This window comes from Barbus barbus, assembly GCF_936440315.1.
Source record: "Barbus barbus genome assembly, chromosome: 2".
In the NCBI taxonomy this organism is placed as follows: Eukaryota; Metazoa; Chordata; class Actinopteri; order Cypriniformes; family Cyprinidae; genus Barbus; species Barbus barbus.
The window spans coordinates 1678974-1703910 of NC_136730.1; the positions used below are offsets into that span (position 1 = coordinate 1678974).

General features: G+C 40.9%; 1 protein-coding gene across 1 annotated transcript; it reads left to right on the plus strand.

The window, feature by feature from the left end:
• The first annotated feature begins 1579 nt into the window (after positions 1–1579).
• LOC306882850 (putative C-type lectin domain family 20 member A) lies at positions 1580–24250 on the plus strand. The gene is made up of 5 exons (XM_079437808.1): positions 1580–1619; positions 5812–5870; positions 9130–9498; positions 22877–23310; positions 23835–24250. Exons 2-5 carry the CDS (start codon positions 5834–5836, stop codon positions 23979–23981), a joined length of 987 nt encoding a protein of 328 aa, XP_079293934.1. The 5' UTR covers positions 1580–1619; positions 5812–5833; the 3' UTR covers positions 23982–24250.
• The last annotated feature ends 687 nt before the right edge of the window (positions 24251–24937 follow it).

Sequence of the window (24937 nt, forward strand, 5' to 3'; positions counted from 1 at the left end):
ACCGGATGTGCAAATGTCATGGATGTGCATTGGATGGTATCCGGTGCTGGCAAAAAGATTGTTGTATTTGTGCAGTAGTGTACTGGTAGTCCAGTTTGAACTGTATGGGATTAAAGTGCAGTGCGTATACTGTAAAGTGGGATTATGCTGTAGGTATATTAGTTTTGACTGTTCATTAGCCTGATAGCCTGAGGAAAAAAGCTATCCCTCAGTCGGCTAGTGCGGGATCGGATGCTGCGGAGACGTCTTCCTGAGGGCAGCAGAGAGAGCAGTCTGTGGGACGGGTGGCTGGAGTCACTGATGATCCTCCGGGCTTTCTTTATACACCGCCTGGTGTAGATGTCCTGGAGGGAGGGAAGCTCACCTCCAACAATGTGACGGGCAGTTCGCACGACCCTTTGCAGAGCTTTGCGGTTGCCAGCAGTGCTGTTTCCAAACCAGGCGGTGATGCAGCCTGTCAGGATGCTCTCCACAGTGCAGGTGTAGAATGATCTGAGGATGCTGGGGTTCATTCCAAACTTCCTCAGCCGTCTCAGGAAGAAGAGGCGTTGGTGTGTCTTCTTCAGCACTGCATCTGTGTGAGCGGACCATGTGAGATCCTCAGTGATGTGAACACCGAGGAATTTGAAGCTGTTTACTCGCTCCACAGGTGTCATGTCGATGGTGATGGGTGTGTGTTCTCTGCTCTGTCTCCTGAAGTCCACCACCAGCTCCTTGGTCTTGTCGATGTTGAGTGAGAGGTGGTTCTCTTGACACCATTTTGTCAGGGTTCTCACCTCCTCTCTGTAGGCCGTCTCATCGTTGTCAGTGATCAGGCCTATCACCGTTGTGTCGTCAGCAAATTTGACGATGACGTTGGAGCTGTGTGTTGCTGTACAGTCGTGTGTGTACAGGGAGTACAGGAGTGGGCTGAGGACGCAGCCCTGAGGAGCACCAGTGTTGAGGGTCAGCGGGGAATTAGCGTAGCTGCTGTTCCATCTAAGCAAAAATGATTTGTTCAACCCAAGCTAAAGAATAATAATAATGCACATTTGATCAGATATAACTGCAGTACAAGATTATATGCTAGAGGAGAAGCAAACCACTTTGGGCTTGTTTAAGATGTTTTTTCCAAGGGATAAAGGTTTATTTGACTGGTTAATATAGTTAGTCAGATGCTGTAAATCCATAATCTGTGGTTGAAGTGTAATCTGTCATTTCATTCTCTGTAGTCATATACAGAGCAAACTGCTGTAATAATGGACTGAATTAGATTGCAATTCATTGAGTAACTTCACCTGTAACTCTCTCCAGATATTACAGACCTTCAAATACCCCCCTTTTTTGTTGTTGGCACAAACTTCATTTCAGTTCAGTGATTTCCACTGGTATTCATTTGTGGCATACGTTTTATAGTTGTAAAAAAGCACTTCTGTGCTGTATCATCATGCTCTCTGATACTATTTGAATAAAGAGCCTTACTGCAGCAAAATCAGAATGTAAATCAGTCTCAGTCTTATATGCAGTACTAGGAAAAAGGTTTTGCATAAAGAGTTTGGTAGATAATATAAGACAAGTATCTTGAGAGAATAAAGTTGATATACTGGTGAGAAGATCAAGCTTCAGTCACTCCAGAGCAGGTAAATTTGAGTTTTTTTGGAGTAAATTGGAGTATGTGTGTGTAATTTCTATGGCTATTACAAAGAAATCACCTTCTTCAACTTTTAAAACCTTGTTATACTAACATTTTTATGTTTAAAAAAATATAAATAAAATAAGTCTCATATCTGAAATGAAATTAGTTCATTTCATGATTTACAGTTGAGTAAAAAAAAAAAACAACAACAAAAAAAACTAAAAACATGTTGCAATCATTATTTACAGTATACTTAACCATTAAAAATACTTTCATTGGGAAAACTAGATAATTTTGTCCTATTAAACAACCTTTGGGAACATGTCCCAAAGCATATGTAATGTATGAACAATGCCTGAAAGTGTCTGAAAACCCTGACTATGGATGTTGGTTGTATTTCATTTTACTGCCACTTCAGCTTCATCGGCTATTACTGTCAATTCAATTCAATTCAATTCAAGTTTATTTGTACAGCGTTTTTTACGATACAAATCGTTGCAAAGCAGCTCTACAGGAAATTAAGTTTCCACAATATATTTATATATTGCAGAACCTTAATATATTTAACTTATTGCTAAATTTGGTAATTCTGTATGTTGTCTGAGCGTTGGCATCCTCTGAGGTCCTCTGAGGGGTTAGCATCATCTTTTCTCAGGTGTTCGGTCATCTCAGATCATTTAAGGGTTGGATCCAGACTGAAGCTTCTGTCATTCCTAGTTACCACGGGATGTTAATCAACAGAGAAACAAATAGAGACATAATTAGCGTAGCTGCTGTTCCATCTAAGCAAAAATGATTTGTTCAACCCAAGCTAAAGAATAATAATAATGCACATTTGATCAGATATAACTGCAGTACAAGATTATAAGATGCATTATGTGTATGCTTGGCTAAAGAGATGTGTCTTTAATCTAGATTTAAACAGAGAGAGTGTGTCTGAACCCCGAACGTTATCCGGAAGGCTATTCCAGAGTTTGGGAGCCAAATGTGAAAAAGCTCTACCTCCTTTAGTGGACTTTGCTGTCCTAGGTACTACCAAAAGTCCAGAGTTTTGCGACCTTAGGGAGCGGGTTGGATTATAGCGTGGTAGAAGATGAGTTAGGTACGCAGGAGCTAAACCATTTAGGGCCTTATAGGCAAGTAATAATATTTAGTAAATGATACGGAACTGAATAGGTAGCCAGTGCAGAGACTGTAAAATTGGAGTAATATGATCATATTTTCTTGATCTTGTAAGAACTCTAGCCGCTGCATTTTGGACTATCTGTAGCTTGTTTATTGAAGATGCAGGACAACCAGCTAGCAGTGCATTACAATAGTCCGGTCTAGAGGTCATGAATGCATGAACTAGCTTTTCTGCATCAGAAACAGGTAGCATGCTTCGAAGCTTGGCAATGTTTCTAAGATGGAAGAATGCTGTTTTTGTAACATGGGAAATATGATTTTCAAAGGACAAGTTGCTGTCTAATATAACACCCAGATTTTTGACTTTACGTAACAGTACATCCATCTAGTTGCAAATTGTAATCCAAGAGATTCTGTGTACTATTTTTTGGTCCAATAAGTAATATCTCTGTCTTATCTGGATTTAATAGGAGGAAATTATTGGTCATCCAATCTTTTACACTTTTTGCACAATCTATTAGCTTAGATAGTTGAGAAGTTTCCTCTGGTCTTGTTGAGATATATAATTGAGTATCATCAGCATAGCAATGAAAACTTATCCTGTATTTTCTAATAATATTACCAAGGGGCAACATGTATATTGAAAATAGCAGAGCACCTAGGACAGATCCTTGTGGTACTCCATACTTTACTGGTGATAATTGAGATGACTCTCCTTTTAAATGAACAAAGTGGTAGCTATCGGACAGGTAGGATCTAAACCATCTTAAAGCCTGCCTTTGAATACCAGTATAGTTTTGTATTCGATCTATGAGTATATCATGGTCTATAGTGTCAAACGCAGCACTAAGATCAAGTAATACTAGCAATGAGATGCAGCCTTGGTCTGAAGCAAGAAGCAAGTCATTTGTAATTTTAACAAGTGCAGTTTCTGTACTATGATTGGGCCTGAAACCTGACTGAAATTCTTCATAGAGATACTTTTTTGCAAGAAGGAGCACAATTGAGCAGACACAACTTTTTCTAAAATTTTAGACATAAACGGAAGATTTGAAATGGGTCTGTAATTTGCCAGTTCATTAGAATCTAGTTGTGGTTTCTTAATAAGAGGCTTAATAACCGCCACCTTGAATGGTTTTGGGACGTGACCTAAAGATATCGATGAGTTAATAATATTGAGAAGCGGTTCTTCTGCTACAGGTAACAACTCTTTCAGTAGTTTAGTAGGTACAGGATCTAATAAACACGTTGTTGGTTTAAATGCACTGATAAGTTTATTTAGCTCTTCCTGTCCTATAGTTGTAAAGCACTGCAGTTTTTCTTTGGGTGCGATGAATGAAGCTGGAATACTAGACGCAGTAGAATCTACATTAGAATCTACACAAATACTAGACACACTTCTACATTTACATTATTATATTTCTGATGTTATCTATTTTATCAGTAAAGAAATTCATAAAGTCATGACTATTAAACTGTGAGGGAATATTTAGATCGGGCGGTGTCTGTTTATTTGTTAATCTAGCCACTGTGCTAAATAAGAGTCTGTCAGTCTGTGTCTCGTGTTTCCCTGCCTCTCGTGTCCATATTTGGCCTTCCTGTTCCTGTCCTCGTTCCCTGATCATTAGTTAATTAGTCCCGAGCCCCGTGTTTAATTGCCCTGCACCTGTTTCTGTTCTTCCTGGTTAATTTCCCAGTGTTCTTAAGCCCTGTGTCTCCCTGTCTCCCATGTCCTGTATTGTTCGTCAATTTCCCAAGCTCCTCGTTCCGTGTTTTGGATCTCAATAAAACATTGTGATTGGAACCTCCGTGTCTCCTCGCTCCTTGCTCCAGTGAAGCGTGACAATTACGTAGCAGATACAAATTAAACATACAGCAACATAATATAATAAATACGATGTAATATACAATTTGTCAAGCAAACATGGTTTTAGAAAAAAGACAAGATGAAGCAGAATTCTATAAAACATTCTTTGAATGTGCTTGGGATAAACAATTGTGAAGGTTTTTCTGGGTCCATAAGTAAGTAGTTTAAATCAGGGGTTTTCAACCTGTGGGGCACCAGCACCTGTCAAGGGGGGCAGGAGCATCAATTAATTCAGAGACATTGCCTTGAAGATTTACGAATACGAGCTTTCAAATCTTCAGCCATCCGCTAGGGGGCAATCAGACTCCCGCTGTTAGGCGACAGTGAGAATGGTGTAAAATAATTTACGGTTAGTCATGTCAGAAATCCAACCATTGGCATGTTATCTCAGAAACGGGCTCAGCCATCACACTGAATCAGGTAAGCTGGTTATATGTGTATGTTTCTTAATGCTACGCACTGGAAATGCAGCAAACAATATGTGAATGATGTTCGCGCACTTTGGGCTCGCGCGGGGGGGTGGTGATGTTGGGGGGGCGCGAGTGAAATTAGACAAACTTGGGGGGGCGCATGTCCTAAAAGGTTGAAAACCCCTGGTTTAAATTTTGTTCTGATAAAAATCTGATGAAAAAATCTGTCTCATAACATAAATTGGACAGGCCAAAAATATGTTTTATAGCCAAGTTTCGATTACAGTATTGACATTTTGGTGCTTCTTAATCCTTCAATAAACTCTTTCCCTTTCCCGAAGAGGTTATTCCACTTGTCAGGCCGCCATTGTAAATAAGAACTTGTTCTTAATGACTTGCCTGTAAAAATAAAGGTATAAATAAAAAAGAAAAATGTCCATGAGTCAGTCAAGTATGGCCTTTCCAAACACCTTGTGTAAACAACTTTGTTGTGTCTTGATGTAAAAGGGTGGCTGCATCTTCCTTTTGCATTTTCCTACCACAGGATATATTTCCAATAATTTTGACATTTTAGCCATTCTTCTTGCTATTTTAACTTATTTTGGTTGATTAAAGGGTTTATGTTTCAGGGTGGGTTTTGCATTCACTGGTTCTTTCTGCATTAACACATTTTGTAACCATGTTTGCTTGCTGGTCATTTCCAATAAATTCCCTTGACTATGGAGAAAACTACTATACTTTCGATATCAAAAACCTAACCAGCATGCCATATTCTTGTGATTTCTTTCTTTCAGTGAACAAACCTGTGAAGATAAGATGAACCAGAACAACATTCAACTCGTTGTTTTTCTCGGTGAGTGTTAGTGGGTGCTAGTCAGATCAGAGGTTTAGATCAACTTAAAGGGGTCATATGATGCTTTTTTTAAGATCGTTATTTTCTGTATTTGGTGTAACAGAATATGTTGACATGCTTTAATGATCAAAAACACATTATTTTTTCAAATACTGTACATTATTGTAGGTCTCTATGCCCCGCCTCTCTCAAACGCTTCGTTTTCTACTAAGCCCCTCCTTCCGACAAACACAGTCTGCTCTGATTGGCCAACTGACACATTGCATTGTGATTGGCCGAACATTGCAAGCACTCGTCGGAAATGTAACGCCCCTTTCCATAATCACAAGTTTTAGCTTTCAAAATGAATGTAAGGACAGTAAATAATGTCCTTAGTTTTACCATCAGTTCAAGCCTGAGAGGGGAACAGAGTCTCGTGACAGACACAGTGATGAAGCTCATATGTTTGCACACTCCTCGCACACTCCTCGCACACACACATGGGCAAAACTCCACATTTGAACAATCAATAGCAAATACTTAAACTGATAACAAAACATACATACAGTCTCTAACTCAGAAGCACCAGATTGTCATAGCAAAGTCAGAATTACCTGCTCTCCTAAGTTCACGAAACGGTCATCCATAAAATGCGTTGTGATAACATCTGGGTTGTGCTGTTCTGTTGTAAGTAATCTTAATCATTCCTAAATGCATCTACTTTCGGAAGGCCAAATAAAGTGCTTTTGCTTTCGTCTAGAAACACACAGCGTCTCCCAGTGTTGCCAACTTCTTCCGATGGAAAGTAGCTAAAGCCAGTTTGAAAAGTCACTAAACGTCGCTAGATGACGTCATACGCTTCAGCATATTCATGACGTTATCGTGTCATATTGCCTTTTACATTTGTTTGTCTCTCTGTGCTCATAATGTATTTTAATGCAGCCGAATTCTCAATAAAACTGTTTTCCTTTATATAAGAATACATAACCAGCTCTCCCTTCCAAGAAGTTAGTCTGCACAAAAATCCTAATTTATAATTGAGCCGTCGTCTGATGAAATCAAATAATAAACACAAGATAAGACAAGACAAAGACAATTCCTGTGCTGTGATTTCGGCTATATTTGCATGCAAAATTAGAGAAGCAACATAATATCTATTTTAACTGAACTCCTCTCAGCAGTGTTAATTTCGTTGACGACGACACCTTTTTTCTGTGACTAAGACCAGACATTGACGAGCTAAAACTAATATCTGATGATAAAAACTATGACGAAATTTATGCGCGTCTTCGTTAACAAGACGAGACGGGACTAAAATGTTATTTGAGGACTACCGGACATTCAAAATACATCCTATAGGCTAAATTAACTGTCTTGTCTTTCAAAATGTGCGTCTCTGTCATTGGATAAGGTGCGTTTGTATGGCAGCCGCGGTGGACTGATAGGCTACCAAAACGCGAACTAGCGATCTGAAACAATGGCCTCAGCACCTGAAGGGTTAGGGAGTGGGTGACCAGACGTCCCGTTTTTCCCGGGAGTCACAATTCATTGTGGATTAACTTAAAGTCAGTGAAGGTGCGATAGGCGGAAACGCGCTGACAGAAGTGCTCTCTCTCGCGCGCGCTCCACTTCTTCAGTTCTCATACAGCGCGCGATCAGTTCTCAGTGCTCAAATACACACACAGCAGTCCACATGTCTCTCATGTAGAGCATCTCACGGAAATACAGTCCGTTATGGTTTAAGTGAGCTTAAACAGGTGGGTGAAAACTGAATGTGTGTCAGTAGGCTATTACATACATACCTTCCGTCTTAAATGTACAGCATTCCTAATTATCTGTCATAAATGTTAACCAACAAAAGATGTTAAATAAATGTATACTTGTTAAGTAAACCTACTGTATCTGAAAAATGAGTTTAATTTATATCTCTACCAAAAAATGAACATTTATTCCAGTTTTTCCAAATTCAATCCTTGATTCAAATTTCTCATAACTAAGCTTAATTGATTTGGTCTAAAGAGATAAGAATTGATGACTGTTTTTGTTTGAATACTACATATAAAATAGCTTCCAAAATAAATGTTGGTAACTGCAGTTTGACTAAAAGTAATGACTAAAAGTTGACAAAAATGCAATGACTTTTCGTCGACTAAAACTAGACTAAAACTATGATAGACTCAAATGACTAAAATGTGACTAAGACTATTAAGCATTTTCGTCTCAAGATAAAGACTAAGACTAAATCAAAAATGCCTGCCAAAATTAACACTGCCTCTCAGACGCTCACTGAACAGAGCAGATGCAGAGAAAGAGGTGCGTGCGCGCTGACCTCGCGCCGTTTCAACAGTACCAGTGATCACAGAGACTCACAAAAGTTTGTCAAAGAAGTCGCTAGATTTGCCGCTAGTCGCTTTTTGGGAAAAAAGTCACTGGGGGGTCTGAAAAGTCACTAAATCTAGCGACAAAGTCGCTAAGTTGGCAACACTGTCCTTGACATAATAATAATTAATAATTAGTTACATTTATATAGCGCTTTTCTGGGTACTCAAAGTGCTTTACATAGAAGGGGGGGCATCTCCTCAACCACCACCAATGTGCAGCATTGGTGGTGGTTGATGGCCATGATGGTCAGAGGCCAATGGAGAAATTTGGCCAGGATGCCGGGGTTACACCCCTACTCTTTTTCAAAGGACATCCTGGGATTTTTAATGACCACAGAGAGTCAGGACCTCGGTTTAACGTCTCATCCGAAGGACGGTGCTTTTTACAGTATAGTGTCCCATCACTATACTGGGGTGTTAGGACCCACACAGACTGCAGGGTGAGCACCCCCTGCTGGCCTCACTAACACCTCTTCCAACAGCAACCTAGTTTTCCCAGGAGGTCTCCCATCCAGGTACTGACCAGCTCAACCCTGCTTAGCTTCAGTGGGCAACCAGTCATGGGCTGCAGGGTGATATGGCTGCTGGACATGGCTTCATCAACACTACTGCAGTTACTGAAACTACACCTTCTTTCCTCGTGTGAACATTTGGGTGGCATTAAGCAAATATTTCCACATCGTGACGTAGACATGTGGGGGGTGTGTTTGAATGAGCTGTTTTAGGGGGGCGTGGCAGAGTCTTAACTTTGATAAAGAATATCTCTTTGGTTTTGAGACTTTAGTCTTTGTAACTTCAGGGATCTTATCTATGCACAAACAGCTTGTAACACTCCAAAGAGAAAGTACAACTTGAAATCGCATCATATGACCCCTTTAACACAACTGATTTTACTGCAGCAGGAATCCTGTCAAAGGCTTCATGTGACCTGTATCGAATCATCCTGATCGAAGAGCCGAAGACCTGGGTAGTAGCACAATCGTACTGCAGAGAGACATACACGGATCTGGCGACAGTTCAGAGCAATGAAGACAGAGCCAAACTAAAGGAGGCAGCAAACGCTGTGAACTTTCAATCCAACGCCTGGATCGGCTTCTACAGAGTCACTTGGCGTTGGTCGTATCAACACACGCCGATCAGCTATGCAAAGTGGGAATCCTGGGAGCCAGACATGTCCCGAACTGCCTTGGCTTGTGGATCTGTAAATAAAAATGTACGATGGGGTGACAGACCCTGTATTGACCATGACACCTTCTTTTGCCAAACTGGTAAGAAATTATACAATACTCATAAATCTCTTTGATTTGAGTAAAAAATAAATAAATCATACTATAGCCCTTTTCAGATGGTAATTGTTTCTCAGGGGGATGTAAGTGATTTTCACCATTTACAGGGGGTAGTTGGTGATTTTAATGCTGTCCAAATCCAGGATGTCTGTGTTTTTCCCCAGCCGAATTACCTACTGTTTTTTTGACAAACACCAAGGTCGTGTGGTAATTTAATTGCCGTCCGAATCCACAGAAGAAGAAATAATTCAAATTCAGTGTTTAAACCCTTTTTGAGCACTCCTGAATACCGTAACGTACTTCAGTGTAATTTGCATACATATTTATTTCTGAAATGCTGTAAAATAGCCTATTTAAAAGAACAGTACTTCATAACTGCTCCACCAAAGCAACTGGGAGCAGAAAGAGAAGAAAAGCTCGTAAACATTCAAAATGGGTCTTTATTATGGCAGCAGCAGGTATGCAATACTATTTAAAAATTTGTATTATAAACATATATATCTCGTATAATTATATAAAACTATAGCTTGTCTATTTTCCTATTTTTAAGCAGGAGATTTAAATAATCAAATAATAAATAGGATTATATATGATAAAATATGCTTGGAATAATAAGAATATGTTTTACATAATAAGTATTTTTAAATACGTTTTACACAATAATAAGAATAAATTTGTAAATATGTACAAATTGATTTGCTTAGTATTTTGTCTTGTTTACAGTACAAATACATCCTTAAATCAAGATATGTTTACCTGACAAAATGACTTGTTGGGGTATTACAGTTAAAACCCAAGGACCAGGTATGATGAACAAAGACAAGGAGCGATTAATTAAAGAAAAATTTACTGAAGAAAATAGTTTGCAGTTTCATCAGCTGAAGACAGCTTTAACACTCGCACGGAGTTCGTAGGCCGACCTGCTTTACAATACAAAAATCACCACAGTTATACCCTGAGAGAGGTTGCTAATTGCGTCATTGCATAAGTCAGCAAAATTCTGATTGGTTCCAAAACCAAGATAAACTTAGACAATTTCCACATATGGACGCAAGCTCGAAGCATATCTTCTGATGACTATTTTAGTGACAAGTGATCAGAGGTCCCACGCAATACGTCTTTCCAAAGATTAATATCTGATACGCTGGACATCGGCAGCTGAACGTATGTCCTGGGACTGTCTGAGCTTCTCCCTGTACAGACAGATACTAACACACACGCAGAGAAACACTTATCTCACTTCAAGGTTGCCTCAGCCCTGAACCTTATCGTGCATGTGTAACCGGTTCCACTCCACCCGCTCCGAGCGGGATTCGAGCCGCGGTCTCCGGCGCGGGAGGCGGGCGCTCTAACAAGGAGGCTAAAGGCCACGGCCTCTAGCGTCAGTCGCCAGAGAGCCTCTTTTTGAGATTAGGGGAGTGAGGTTAACACGCACCAGCACTTACTTGCCTACGTCTGTTACACATGGTTACACACACACAATGAGAGCAGCTTTGCAAAATAACATCCTCTTACACAAAACTAAAAAAAAATCTAGAAAATGTATCTAAAGAGCCAAGTAATGTTTTTTTCATGAATATAACAACTTAGCCTAATAATACACCCTTTCATAGTCATTTTTATGTTAAGTTATCATGGCAAATGAGTTATGTACAGGACAACAAAAGGCACCCTACATTGATATTGACCCATATGTGCTTCTAGATCTATGAAATAATAAACTTGTCAACTTGTAATAATTGCTGTGGTGGTCATTGCGAGCTGGGACAGGAGATGAGGGGTGTAGTTGTTCTATATCCAATTCTATATCCAGGAAAAGTTACAATTGAATCTGGGACACCAGCATTTAGCCAGGTCTCTGACAAGGCGACAACTGCTGCATTATTATTCACCGATACACTGTGCAACTCATCACATATGTGGCATAAAGAATGCACATTAGAAAGGAGAAAGTCAGGCATAGATGGTATTGACTTGTGTTGGTTTATCTTGTAAGGAGAAGAGGGAAACAATTACTTGAAGATGGTTTCCTCAGCGATAGTTTCCTATCATCCACCCAGCTGTAGAAGAGTAGGTCGCATTACAAGAATCCATCCAAAATCTCCCAGAAATAAATACATCCACATATCCTAACTCCCAATTTAGTGATATAATCATACAAATCAATGATCAAACAATTTTTGTTAGTCTATCCAGTTGAACCGATGAGATGCACCACTGCACTGCATTTTTCATTCAAAATGTTAGCGAAATATAGAAGCTCAATGCAGAGAAGATCTTGGTTAATCTATAACCGAAACCAAACCATTCACACAGAAGGCATACAGTATTCAGCACATTTTCGAGATGGACAACTATGACTGTTGCACTCGTGTCTCACATAAGAGGTGTATAGAAAACCATGTACAGTTAAAAGTAAAACATTTTTTAAATTTGTTCCCCAATTTTTTTTTTTTCATATGTTTTTATATGCAATCTGTGTGATTGGTGCATTTAACTATTTCCCTGTTTGAATAAAAAGTTACCGACATTTCACTCATTAAGATTAGGCAGTTTTTATTTATATGCTGTCTATTGTTGATGATTGCATTATTTTCCATATGCATATGCTTACATATGAGATTGCACTATTCAGCATCTTCCTGGCCTTGCTTTTGATCGAGTGATTCTAGACCCATACAGGAGATGCATAATAGTGCCCCCTAGCGTATAGCAATGAAAAAAACAGAAATCCAGAAAATTTCAAGTACCCCAGAGTGCAGCCTGGATGCTTGAGGCGGGGCGACACGTGTCGCTCCGCCCACCCCCAATTCCATTGGTTTATAACATGGCAAATCTTATTGGTGTAAACCTGAGCATGACCATTCTTTTGTATACGATTTTGTAATTGATTTGGCCATATTACAGAAATATTATGTGCTAACTCCAGAATCATAGGCCTATCATCTGGGTAACACTTTACAATAAGGTTGTATTAATTAATGTTAGTTAATGCATTAGTTAACATGAACTAACTGTATGCACTGCTAGCACTGGGATCCATTTGCAGCTTGTTTATTAAACAGGAAAATATCCACTCACAATACAGAACACAGCACGAGCAGTATAGGGGCACAGACAGAATCAGGATGGTCAAACAGTTCCAAGATCGGGGCAGGCGGCGTACATACGTGGTCATGAACATGCAAAGAGTCAGGCAATCCGAGAGAGAGTGGTCGTAAGCCAAGGCGGAGGTCAGAAAGGCAGGCGGCTATCTTTCAGGAGACGTTAAACTAAACTAGGTCAAACACAGGGTAGTCAAAACAATCAAAACAGCTTGGAAATATTCACCAGGGCAAAACAAGACTTTGAGGCACCAAAAGCTAGCTGGTTAAATAGCCCAGGTAATGGGCTGCAGGTGGGGCAGCAAGTGATCAGCGACAGGTATGGGAGAGAGTTGGGAAATGTAGTGAAATCTAATACTCGGGAGAAAGTTCCCTCTGATGGCCCGAAGAGGGAGCCAGAGGGATGCTCTCTGCAACACTAACAATGAATAACACATCTGTTCAACATTACTTAATCTTTGTTCATGTTAACTTATTCATATACTAATGTGTTAGTTAATGCATTAGTTAACATGAACTAACAATGAACAACTCCACTGTTCAGGATTACTTTATGTTTTGTTAATGTTAACTTATACATTTACCAATGCATCTCCTTACATTAACAGATTAATTAGTTAATGTTGTGGTTAAAGCATTAGATAACTTGAACTAAAAATGAACAACAACATCTGTTCAGCATTACTTAATCTTTGCTCATGTTAACTTAATCATTCTAATGCATTAGTTCATGCTTTAGTTAACACGAACTAACAATGAACTATGCCTGTAAATAGCTTTATTTAATAAGCTTTATTTAATTATATTACTTACTGTTACAGAGGAGGCTCCCGTACCGCCTCCTCCGCAACACCAGTGGGAACCGTCACCTGAATACTATTCAGTTGCCATTTGGACTCCATTTCCCATCTTCCCTCATACCTGGGACTGATCACGCCCCCCACACCTGCACCTCATTTACACACACACACACACACACACTTAATCCGCACACTCACATAGGCCGTTTCTCAATATGCGTACTTGTCTGTACTTGTGTTCTTGTGGACTTGTGAAACGTCATCAGTCGCTGCCCAAGTACTGTTCCAATTCAAAGTTCACATCTAGCCAAGTCCAGTTCAAATCCCCGGATGTGTTCTTGATCCGCCCCTTTTACCGAGGATGCATCGAGAGGTGACTTGTGCGGACTTGATACGGGCCATAACCCAGAATTCAGTTCGTCCTCCCGTCCTCGAGAGTTCGTTCTTCTGAGTCGAACTTGGCAAGTCCAAACTCGAAAGGACGGAAGTCCAGACTCTGCGAACTTGGTATTGAGAAACGGCCATAGACTCCTTGCAAAGTCTTGATTTCCACCACTAGTGGGCACTATGAATACCTGGTTATGCCCTTCAGCCTTGCCAACAGTCCATCGGTCTTTCAGTCTTTCATGAATGACATCTTCCGTGACATGCTTGACAGATGGGTAATTGTATATATTGATGACATACTGATATATTCCAACACTTCGGAGGAACACATTCACCACGTCAGTTCAGTGCTGAAACGTCTCATGCAATACCAACTCTAAGCCAAAGCTGAAAAGTGTGAATTCCATCAAAGCAGCATCTCATTCCTCGGGTACATTATCAGCCAGGAGAGGAGGGGGTAGCAATGGACGAGAAGAAGGTCAAGGTAGTTCAAGATTGGCCACAGCCCCAGACAGTCAAAAGAATTACAACGTTTCCTAGGTTTCGCAAACTTCTACAGGCGATTCATCAGAGATTTCAGCAAGATCGCTGTACCATTAACAGCCATGACTAAACATCACTCCGCTCGATTGATTTGGTCTCCAGAGTCACGCCAAGCATTCAATGAACTTAAGACTTAAGACATCCTGATCCAGAACGTGAATTCATTGTTGAGGTCGATGCCTCTAACTCAGGGTTAGGCGCTATACTGTCCCAACGTCACGGTTCTCCAGCTGAGATGTACCCATGTGCCTTTTTCTCCCGCAAACTCACAGCCACAGAACAGAACTATGACGTAGGCAACCGTGAACTTCTGGCAATGAAACTGGCACTTGAAGAGTGGCGACATTGACTGGAGGGAGCTGCTCACCCCTTCGTTGTTCTCACGGATCACAAAAATCTGGAGTATCTGCATTCAGCTAAATGTCTAAACCCTTGACAAGCCAGGTGGGCATTATTCTTCACAAGATTTCGATTCAGTGTCACATACCGGCCAGGCATGAAGAATACCAAAGCTGACGCTCTCTCTCGCCAAACTGAGAAAGTAGTCCAAGCCATTAGCAACGACAACATAATCCCCGAAAAGATTCTTGTGGCACCGGTACAATGGGACATCATGACCGAGATTGAACATCTAAATCTCCAAGATCCGCCACCTTCAGAATGTCTAGCTAACCTCACGTATGTCCCTGAACCCCTCCGACCACGATTACGTAACCAAGTACACACAACGCCCAGTTTAGGTCATCCCGGGATCACTGCCATGGCAAATCTGCTCAGGAACCATTTCTGGTGGCCCACATTACTGACTGACACAACTAAACTTGTCCAGAATTGCATCACATGCATCACATGCAGGCTTTCCTGTAGCTCAAATAGTAGAGCATGGCGCTAGCAACACCAATGTCATGGGTTTGTTTCCCAGGGAAAGCAAGAGCTGATAAAATGCAAAAACTGTAATTGAATGCAATGTAAGTTGCTTTGGATAAAAGCATTCGCTAAATGCATAAATGTAAAATGTAAATGTAACACCACTAAATCCCCTAGACAGCTCCTGGCCGGTCTGCTAAACCCACTTCCCACACCATGCCGACCTTGGTCCCATATTGCCATTGATTTCATCACTGATGTGCCCAACTCTCAAGGTAACACTACCATACTCACGATAGTTGACTGTTTCTCCAAAGCCTGCCGCCTCATCCCTCTGCCCAAACTCCCCACTTCCCTTGAAACCGCTAAACTGCTCTGTAATCATGTATTCCATTTTTATGGCTTACCCGACGACATCGTGTCTGACCCAATTCACGTCGAGGGTATGGTCCGCCTTCTTTAAACATCTCAACGTTAACATCAGCCTTACTTCCGGTTACCATCCCCAGTCTAACATTCAGACAGAACGCCTGAATCAGGAGGTGATAAGGTTTCTCAGATCATACTGTCACCAGCAACAATCTTTGGAGCAGGTACTTATTCTGGGCAGAATATGCACAAAATTCACTGACAAAACCCACCACAGGTAACAACGTAGCGAGGTAATCGAGCGCATATCCATCTCTAACATGCCATAAGAAAACAAGTACACCAAGCCAACAGACATCGACGTCCTGGTCCCGAGTACACTCCATGCCACTGGGTATGCTTTCAACAAAAGATCTACGTCTTCGACTCCCATGTAGAAAGCTCAGTCCCAGGTATGTCGGTCCCTTCAAAATTTCTAGACAAATAACTCCAGTATCATTTAGTTTGGAATTGCCCTTTAATTATCGTATTTCTCCCACTTTCCATGTATCACTCCTGAAACCCGCTGGTGGTCCGAGAGGAAAGTCGGAGGAGGGAGCCCAACCGCAGTACCCCCTTGCTTTTGTGGTTGACGACGAGAAGGCCTACAGAGTGCACGAGCTGCTAGACTCCAGACGCCGGGGCGGTACCCTCCAGTATCTGGTCGACTGGGAGGGGTTCGAACCGGAGGAGGGTTCCTGGGTCAACGCAGGAGATATCGCAGACCCCACACTCACTGAAGATTTTCACAGGATGCATCCGGAGAAACCGGCCCCTCGACCGCGGGGGAGACACTTGCTTCCTCGCGTCAGGAGCCGCTAGCAGGGGGAGGGCTCAGTTACAGAGGAGGCTCCCATACCGCCTCCTCCGCACCACCAGAGGGAACCGTCACCTGAATACTAGTCAGTTGCCACTCGGACTCCATTTCCCATCTTTCCTCATACCTGGGACTGATCATGCCCCCCACACCTGCACCTCATTTACACACATACACATAATCCACACACTCACACAGACTCCTTGCAAAGTCTTGATTTGCTCTGGCTATCATTTCTGAGCGTTCTACCCGTGTTTGTTTTCTTGGTTTGATCTTGGACTGTTCTCTCATTACTCTGATTGTTTTGCTGCCTGCCCTGATCCGGATTGTTTCTACTGGATTGTGATTGTTTGCCGCCTACCCTGATCTCACTCCTGGTACTCGACTCTGTTTCTGCTTTGTCTCTGCTGTTCTGTCTTGCCGGTGTTTGACCCTGCATTGCCTAACTATTCTCAATAAAGCTGCAAATGGATCCAGACCTCTCTGATGTGTCGCAACACTTACAGTATATACACATAAGCTTATGTAGCAGCTAACACACACGATGGATAAACAATACTAACTCATTTGGGCACTGGTTCGGGCTATTGGTAAACTTGGAAACCATCTAAACATCTATGGATAATGTTTCTCATGTTTGTAGACTGTTTATTAACATGACTTACCATTAACAAAGTATTTACTAAGGGCATTCGTGAACCTTATTGTAAAGTCATGTCACCGCTGGACTGCATTTCCCATAATCCATTGCACTGATCACAGCTGTCACCAATCACACATTGCACTGATTACACAGCTGATCTCAACAGACACACTTTATAAGCATTGGACTTTCTCTCTGTCATCGCAGAGTATTGTATGCACTCATCGCTACCCTAGCTGATAGCTACCTACGGAGCCTTTCGTAGTTTTCATAGTCTTAGTCTTGCCTGTTTTGATTCTAGCATGTGTATCTTGGTTTACCCCTTTGCCCTGCTGTTGGATACTGTTCACCGATTGAAGACCCATGCTTGTCTAAAGAATACTCTTTGTCTTTCCTATGTCTGTTTGCTGTGTATCAACCAATGCTTGTTTATGACCACGTCTTTTAATAAAGCTTTGCAGATAGATCTGCACGCCTCACGTCTCAAAAACTCTGTTACAACACTAGTCCAACTGTCACGGAATGACCCTCGGACAAAGGAAAATATGGTGAAACAGGTGAGTTTATTGTCAACAACAGAGGCAGGTGCAGAGAGAAGGTGAGTAACTAGATGATAGGAAGGTTTTCTGGCTAGTATCGCGATGACTGTGGTTCTTGGTTCGCAGGAGATCGTGGATCGGAGAAGGATAGAAGCACACACCTCGGAGATGATATGGAGCGGGATCCTGGAGTTATGGAGACTGGAGGAGATGATGGAGCTGGGAGAGGGAGACAACACTGAAGAGGAGACAACAGGTAAGTGAAGCAGGTAAGTATCTCAATGAAGCAAGGTAGTTTCAGAGAGAGAGTCCACAACGTCAAGACGAGATCGGACATGGAATGAAGCGAGGTGCGTGCTTTTGATGGCTGGTTGATGAGGGTGCTGATGACGTGCAGGTGTGTTGAATTAGAACTCCGGTGAAAGTGATCGTTGTGATTGGGTGATTGAGCCTGACCGATCTGTGACACCAACATTAACTAACATTTGTAAACGGTTTCTTAACATGACTTACCATTAACAAAGTATTTACTAAGTGAATTTGTGAACCTTATTGTACACTATAGTTCAACATTAACTAACGTTTAACTAACATTTGTAAACTGTTTATTAATAAAAAAAAAAAATCTTTCTCTTTATTTATTGCTTCCCTTGTTAGCTTGTACTTATTTGAACAATGCCTATGACTTGTTATTACGAGCATTTAGTCTGTCTGATTGCCGCTTCAATATGAATCGCTTTATGTATTCCCCAATTGTAAGTTGCTTTGGATAAAAGCGTCTGCAAAATGACTAAATGTAAATGTAAATCGGATATTAAAAATTTAGTTATGTATCCACACCCTCATTGTGTGTGCATGTTCTAATCTGTGTACGGGGTGACTTTAGATTCAGTTATTAACACTCAATCATTGTAGCCATATAGACCTGCATAACTATCAAATATTAACTCACTCGGAGCTGTAAATCTGTTTAAATAAAGGATGCTGCTTTATTTATTTATGCAATATAAATGAAAGTATATTTGATTTATATTAGTTTAGACGTTTTGCACTTTTTTTTTTATACATATAGTCGTTATTTCATTGCATTGAATAAACAATTTAATGCACTGCAATATTTTGCTCATTGTGTTCTCCTCTGGCCTCAGGAAACAAGCCAAAAGTATCCTTAATAGGTAATCAGCATATAAAATATGAGAAAGGAGATATTTGTTTACATTTAATTTTGTGCTTGACTGTTAAAACAAATTATCTGTTGTCTGTCTAATTCAACTGATTAAATTAAAAATACAGTGGTTAAATTTAAACCTGTTTTTCTACTGTTCTTTGTTTTAAAAAAATTATAAAATTTTACAATAATTATCGATACAGAATTAAATGAAAAATTATATCATGATAATTTAATTAGCTATATCACCCAGCCCTACTATAGAGAATCCTTATTCACTCATCACAGAGTGCTTACAAAAATACACACAGGAGCATTAAAGGGTTAGTTCAGCCAAAAATGAAAATTCTGTTCTAAATTACTCACCCTCGTGTCATTTTAAACCTGTAAGACCTTCGTTCATCTTCGGAACACATATTAAGATATTTTTGATGGAATCTGAGAGCTGTCTGACCCTGCATAGACAGCAACACAACTGAAATGTTCCCAAGTCCAGAAACGTAGCAAGGAGCATCTTATATATATATATATATATATATATATATATATATTTTAATAAAAGCAAAACTGAAAAAGGAGAGCAAATGGCAATTATCCATTGACGAAGTAACTGGGGAAAAAAACAAAAACAAACAAAAAACTAATACATACATATATATATATATTTTTTTTTTACTTTTGCATTTGCACCGTACAGTCTGAAAACTGAATTGAAGTGTTCCACGGACTACACAAGCATAATATCATAGTTAAAATACAAGCTTGATTAGTAATTTTTATCTCCCTCGGGAATTTAGCTCGGTCATCGTCAGTGCCGTTTATATTCCACCTCAAGCGGACACGGACACTGCGATATGGGATTTACATGAAACACTACACGTTCACCAGACACAGCACCGGGACGCCGCATTCATTGTTTTGGGAGATTTCAACAGTGCCAACCTCAAGCGTGCACTGCCGAACTTCCATCAGCACATCGGCTGCCCCACCAGGGGCGAAAGGACATTAGATCACTGTTACACCCCATACAAGAACAGCTACAAGGCACAGTCACAACCACCGTTTGGGAAATCGGACCATGCCGCCATCTTCCTCATGCCTGTTTACAAACAGAGGCTGAAACAGGAAGCCCCGGTGCAGAGGGAGGTCCAACGCAGGATGGACCAATCGGTGGCCGCTCTGCAGGACGCGCTAGATGACGCAGACTGGGACATGTTCCGGCGCAGCTCTGGTGACGTCAGCTTGTTAACTGAAGCGGTTGTGGGATTTATAGAGAAACTAATGGATGATACGGTGCAGAAAACCATCATCAGGACGTTTCCCAACCAGAAGCCGTGGGTGGATAAAACCATCCGCGACGCCCTGAGATCCCGCTCCGCTGCCTACAACACAGGGCTCATCACCGGGAACATGGATGATTACAAGGCTGCATCTTACAGCGTGCGCAGATCGGTGAAGGAGGCGAAGCAGCGCTACGGGAGGAAACTAGAGTCACAATTCCAACATGGCGACTCTAGGAGCCTGTGGCAGGGACTTAGAACCATCACGGACTATAAAACACCACCCTCCAGATCGGGGAATGCGGACGCTTCTCTGGCTGACGAGCTGAACACTTTTTATGCTGGCTTCGAGGCTGCAGCTAATCACGCTAGCGGCGCTAGCAGTGCTAACTGCATGCCTGCTGAGGAAGCCGGTGAGGACAACGTGTTCACCATCACGGAGCATGACGTGAGGAGGGCATTCAGGAGAGAGTGAACATCAGGAAGGCAGCAGGACCAGATGGCATCACAGGTCGGGTTCTGAAGGCCTGCGCTGACCAGCTAGCACCGGTGTTCACCGAGATCTTCAACCTCTCCCTGGAACAGTCCATAGTCCCCTCATGCTTTAAGCAGTCCACCATTGTTCCTGTCCCCAAGAAACCCCAGCCCACCTGCCTAAACGACTATCGCCCTGTAGCCCTCACATCAGTGGTGATGAAGTGCTTTGAGAGACTGGTCAGAGACTTCATCATTGCATCACTACCAGACACACTGGATCCACTACAGTTTGCATACAGGCATAACCGCTCCACGGAGGATGCCATCTCACACCTCCTCCACACCACAACAAGTCACCTGGACTGCAGAAAAGGGAATTATGTAAAAATGCTGTTTGTGGACTACAGTTCAGCGTTTAACACCATAATTCCCTCCACACTCACCTCCAAGTTGGAGGTCCTTGTTCTCAGCACATACTTGTGCCAATGGATCTCCAGCTTCCTGAAGGACAGACAGCAAGCCGTACGGATGGGTAAACACACCTCATCCTCCATCACCCTAAGCACTGGAGCCCCTCAAGTTTGTGTTCTGAGCCCCCTGCTGTACTCACTGTACACCTATGACTGTGTGGCCACTTCCAACTCCACCACCATCATCAAGTTTGCTGATGACACTGCTGTGTTGGGCCTGATCTCAGACAACGACGAGACGGCCTACATACAGGAGATTAAGAACCTGGAGAGTTGGTGCCAGGTGAATAGTCTACACCTGAACATCAGCAAAACTAAGGAGCTGATAGTGGACTTCAGTACGAAGCAGGAGCGGTCATACCAGCCGATCACGATCAGCGGGACTCCAGTGGAGAGAGTGGACAGCTTCAGATACCTGGGTGTTCACATCACGCAGGACTTGACTTGGTCCTGTCATACCAGCACCCTGGTGAAGAAGGCCAGGCAGCGTCTGTACCATCTGAGACGCTTAAAGGACTTTAGACTTCCCTCTCGGGTGCTTAAGACTTTTTACACCTGCACCATCGAGAGCGTCCTGACGGGCAGCATCACTTCCTGGTTCGGGAACTGCACTATGCAGGACAGACGAGCCCTCCAGAGGGTGGTGCGTTCAGCGGAACTTACCATTCACACCGAGCTCCCTAACCTGCAGGAGATCTACAGCAAGCGGTGCCTGACCAGGGCCAGGAAGATAGTGAAGGACCTCAGCCATCCCAACAATGGACTCTTTTCTCTGCTGCGTTCAGGGAGGCGCTTCCGCTCCATGAAGGCGAACACAGAGAGAATGAGGAGGAGCTTCTTCCCGCAGGCCATTCAGAGTCTTAACCTCTCTCCACTCTAAGCACATCACCCCACACTTCCACTTTGCACATTTCATTACATCTGCACTAATTTGTAGAAGGTCACGTAAGGATAAATGAGTGGGATTTACATACCATTTGTCTTTAGTATTCCTTTTACTCACTTACACACTTTACTGCACTGCACAGCACACAGACACTTTATCACTGACATACACTTTACTTTTACAGAATCTATATAGAATCATATTCTATTTTATTCTTCATATCTATTTTTATTCTCATATCTATTTGTTATTTTATTTTATTGCTAGTTTATTTCTATATATATGTTTACTGTACTTTTTCTATTTGTATTTTTGTAAACTTGAGGTTTTTTTCTTAATTTTGTTGGACAGTCGTACAATACATTTCACTACATGTCGTACTATGTATGTATATGTATGTGACAGATAAAATTTGAATTTGAATTTGAATTTGAGTATAAGAAAGAAGCACAGAAGAAAAAGATGCTTGAGATGAATTACATCAGACCATTCCAACAGGGCTATTATACTTAAATAAAACCATAAAAAAAAAAAAAAAAAAAATCAAGAATAATTTTTATTACCTAAAATATGTTAAGAAAAAAATTAAAATAAAACATTGTCATTTTCATTTAGATTCATGTTTAAAATAACTAAGACTAGAATAAACAAAAATGATTAAAAAGTATATAAGCATTTAATAGCAACAGTACAAAATCACTAAAACTTTACCTAAAATTACAGTGGAAACAGAATATATATATATATATATATATATATATATATATATATAAAATTTAAACATTAACAAAAACTTACAGTATGTCGATGATACCAAAAAACACAAACTAAGAAAAAAATTCCTTTCCAAGCCATTTTTTTTTAGGATGAATATGTCCATATTTTATATTAACAAACTTATACACATACTTAATTTTGTATGGCACTTCACATTTTCAAGAATGTTTCTCTGTCCAATCTACTCCTTGCAGACAATCAAAACACACTTCAGGACAAGTTTAAGTACATTCAAACGAGCATGAACTGGTATGATGCTCAAATTCACTGCAGAACACACTACGTAGACCTGGCTGCCATTACAGACGACACAGAGAACGAGTTCCTCGCAGGGGTGCTTTCTTCAAAGAGCCGCAACGATGCCTGGATCGGGCTGTACAGGATCCCATGGCACGATAACACCATTGTATCGTGGTCCTCTGTCGAATGGGAGTCTGGGCAGCCTGATAACATGAACGTAAACGAGTGTGCGAGAGCCAATATTGAAGGACTGATGGCTGCAGACACCTGCTCGAATCCACTGCCTTTCTACTGCCGTGAAAACAGGAAAATACAGCGTGTGAGATTCTCAGTCAAATCAGACGGACATCTGGACGAATCCGCAGTGATGGAGGCCATAGAGAAGAAGGTGAGATGATTCTGCATGTTATTTTTATATCATTAATATGCTATCATAGTTTAATATGGAGAATAGTAATTTTATGCTATTCTGAATTGGTTTTTATTTTCTTTTTTTTCAGCTTCTATTTTAATATTAGTTAATTTTGTTGTGTGTTTGTCACTTGCATGTTTGCATGTTTCTAACAATCCATAAATCAAGATCCATTTACCCGATAAGCAAAATGACTTGCATGAAAATATGTGAATTTTTGGGAAAAAAAGTGGGACAAAATTGCCAATAAGATCAGAAAAATCAACTAGCCTTCCTTTGAACTGAACCTATCTTCTGTCATTTCAATACATACAGTATTCTGATCTAAAAATGTTTACATTTTAGTTGTACTGAAAAAAAAAGTTCTGAGTAAGATTTACAGTGTTTATTTAATTTTAATTAACAAAAATGTTTTTTCCTTTAATAGTTTTAGTTCAGTGAGTTCTAAACAGCAGTAGATTGATCTCGTTCACTAATAACTGATGTAATCTGGACTCTAGATGAAGCAGATCCTCTCGGATCAGGACATGAGAATCAGATCCAGCATATGGAGCGTCCAACCTGACGGGAAGATCTTCCAGCGGCAGAAAACACAAGAAAAGACACAAGAGACGGCATGTGAGGTGTTTCCTCCAATGAAACGCTAAACTCTAATACATGTGATAACTTCTCCAACCTTTTATGAATCTTTAAGGTACAGGCATTTATAATAACTCATAGATGTTTAACACCATCACATTTTAATTAATGCATTGGCACTGTTAATCATTTAATGCTTTACATACTGTAAAAAAACAAACAATAAAAAAAAACTTACAAATGAGAATAAGATCATCCTGTATAAAAGTACAGGACAAATGCATTTCAAATGTTACTTTCTCATAATTTTAGTGAAAACAAACATAGACTCTACTCTAAAAAAAACAACAACAACAAAAAAAAACTATAAACAATAGTCTAGTCTAGATCGCCTCTAATTAGTTTAGTATTTAGATATTTTGGAACAAGATAATACAGAAATAATGACTTTGAAATCTAGTCTCTGTGTGTGTGTGTTTTAATCACACAGTCATATGTTTTGCATTATATTTAGCAAATAGTAAACACGGAAATGTTAGTAAATAATAAAATGATGGAATATTAAAGGGTTACACATGATTTATGTCAGTTTGGCATTTGTTTACAAAGGAAAGGAAGGAAAAGAAAAGAAAAGGAAGGAAAAGAAAAGAAAAGGAAGGAAATGACGTGTGGCCAAGTATGGTGTCCCATACTTGGAATTTGTGGTCTGATTTAACCCATCCAAGTGCACACGCAGCATTGAGAAGTACACACACACACACACACACACACACACACACGGAGCAGTGGGCAGCCATTGCTGCGGCGCCCGGGGAGCAGTTGGGGGTTCGGTGTCTTGCTCAAGGGTCTCACCTCTGTCGGGGTATTGAAGGTGGAAGAGAGCGCTGGACATTCACTCCCCCCACCTACAATCCCTGCTGGACCTGAGACTCGAACCCACAACTTTCGGGTTACAAGACCGAATTTCTAACCATTAGGCCACGACTGACCAAATAAATCTGAGATGTCAGACATTTAGCTTTCA

What these genes read in the sequence shown, in the direction of transcription:
- LOC306882850 (XM_079437808.1), top strand. Translation starts at nt 5,834, where the DNA reads ATGAACCAGAACAACATTCAACTCGTTGTTTTTCTCG. An exon ending in CACCTTCTTTTGCCAAACTG is followed by an intron (nt 9,499 to 22,876) that starts GTAAGAAATTAT and finishes TACTCCTTGCAG; the next exon opens with ACAATCAAAACACACTTCAG. An exon ending in TGGAGGCCATAGAGAAGAAG is followed by an intron (nt 23,311 to 23,834) that starts GTGAGATGATTC and finishes TCTGGACTCTAG; the next exon opens with ATGAAGCAGATCCTCTCGGA.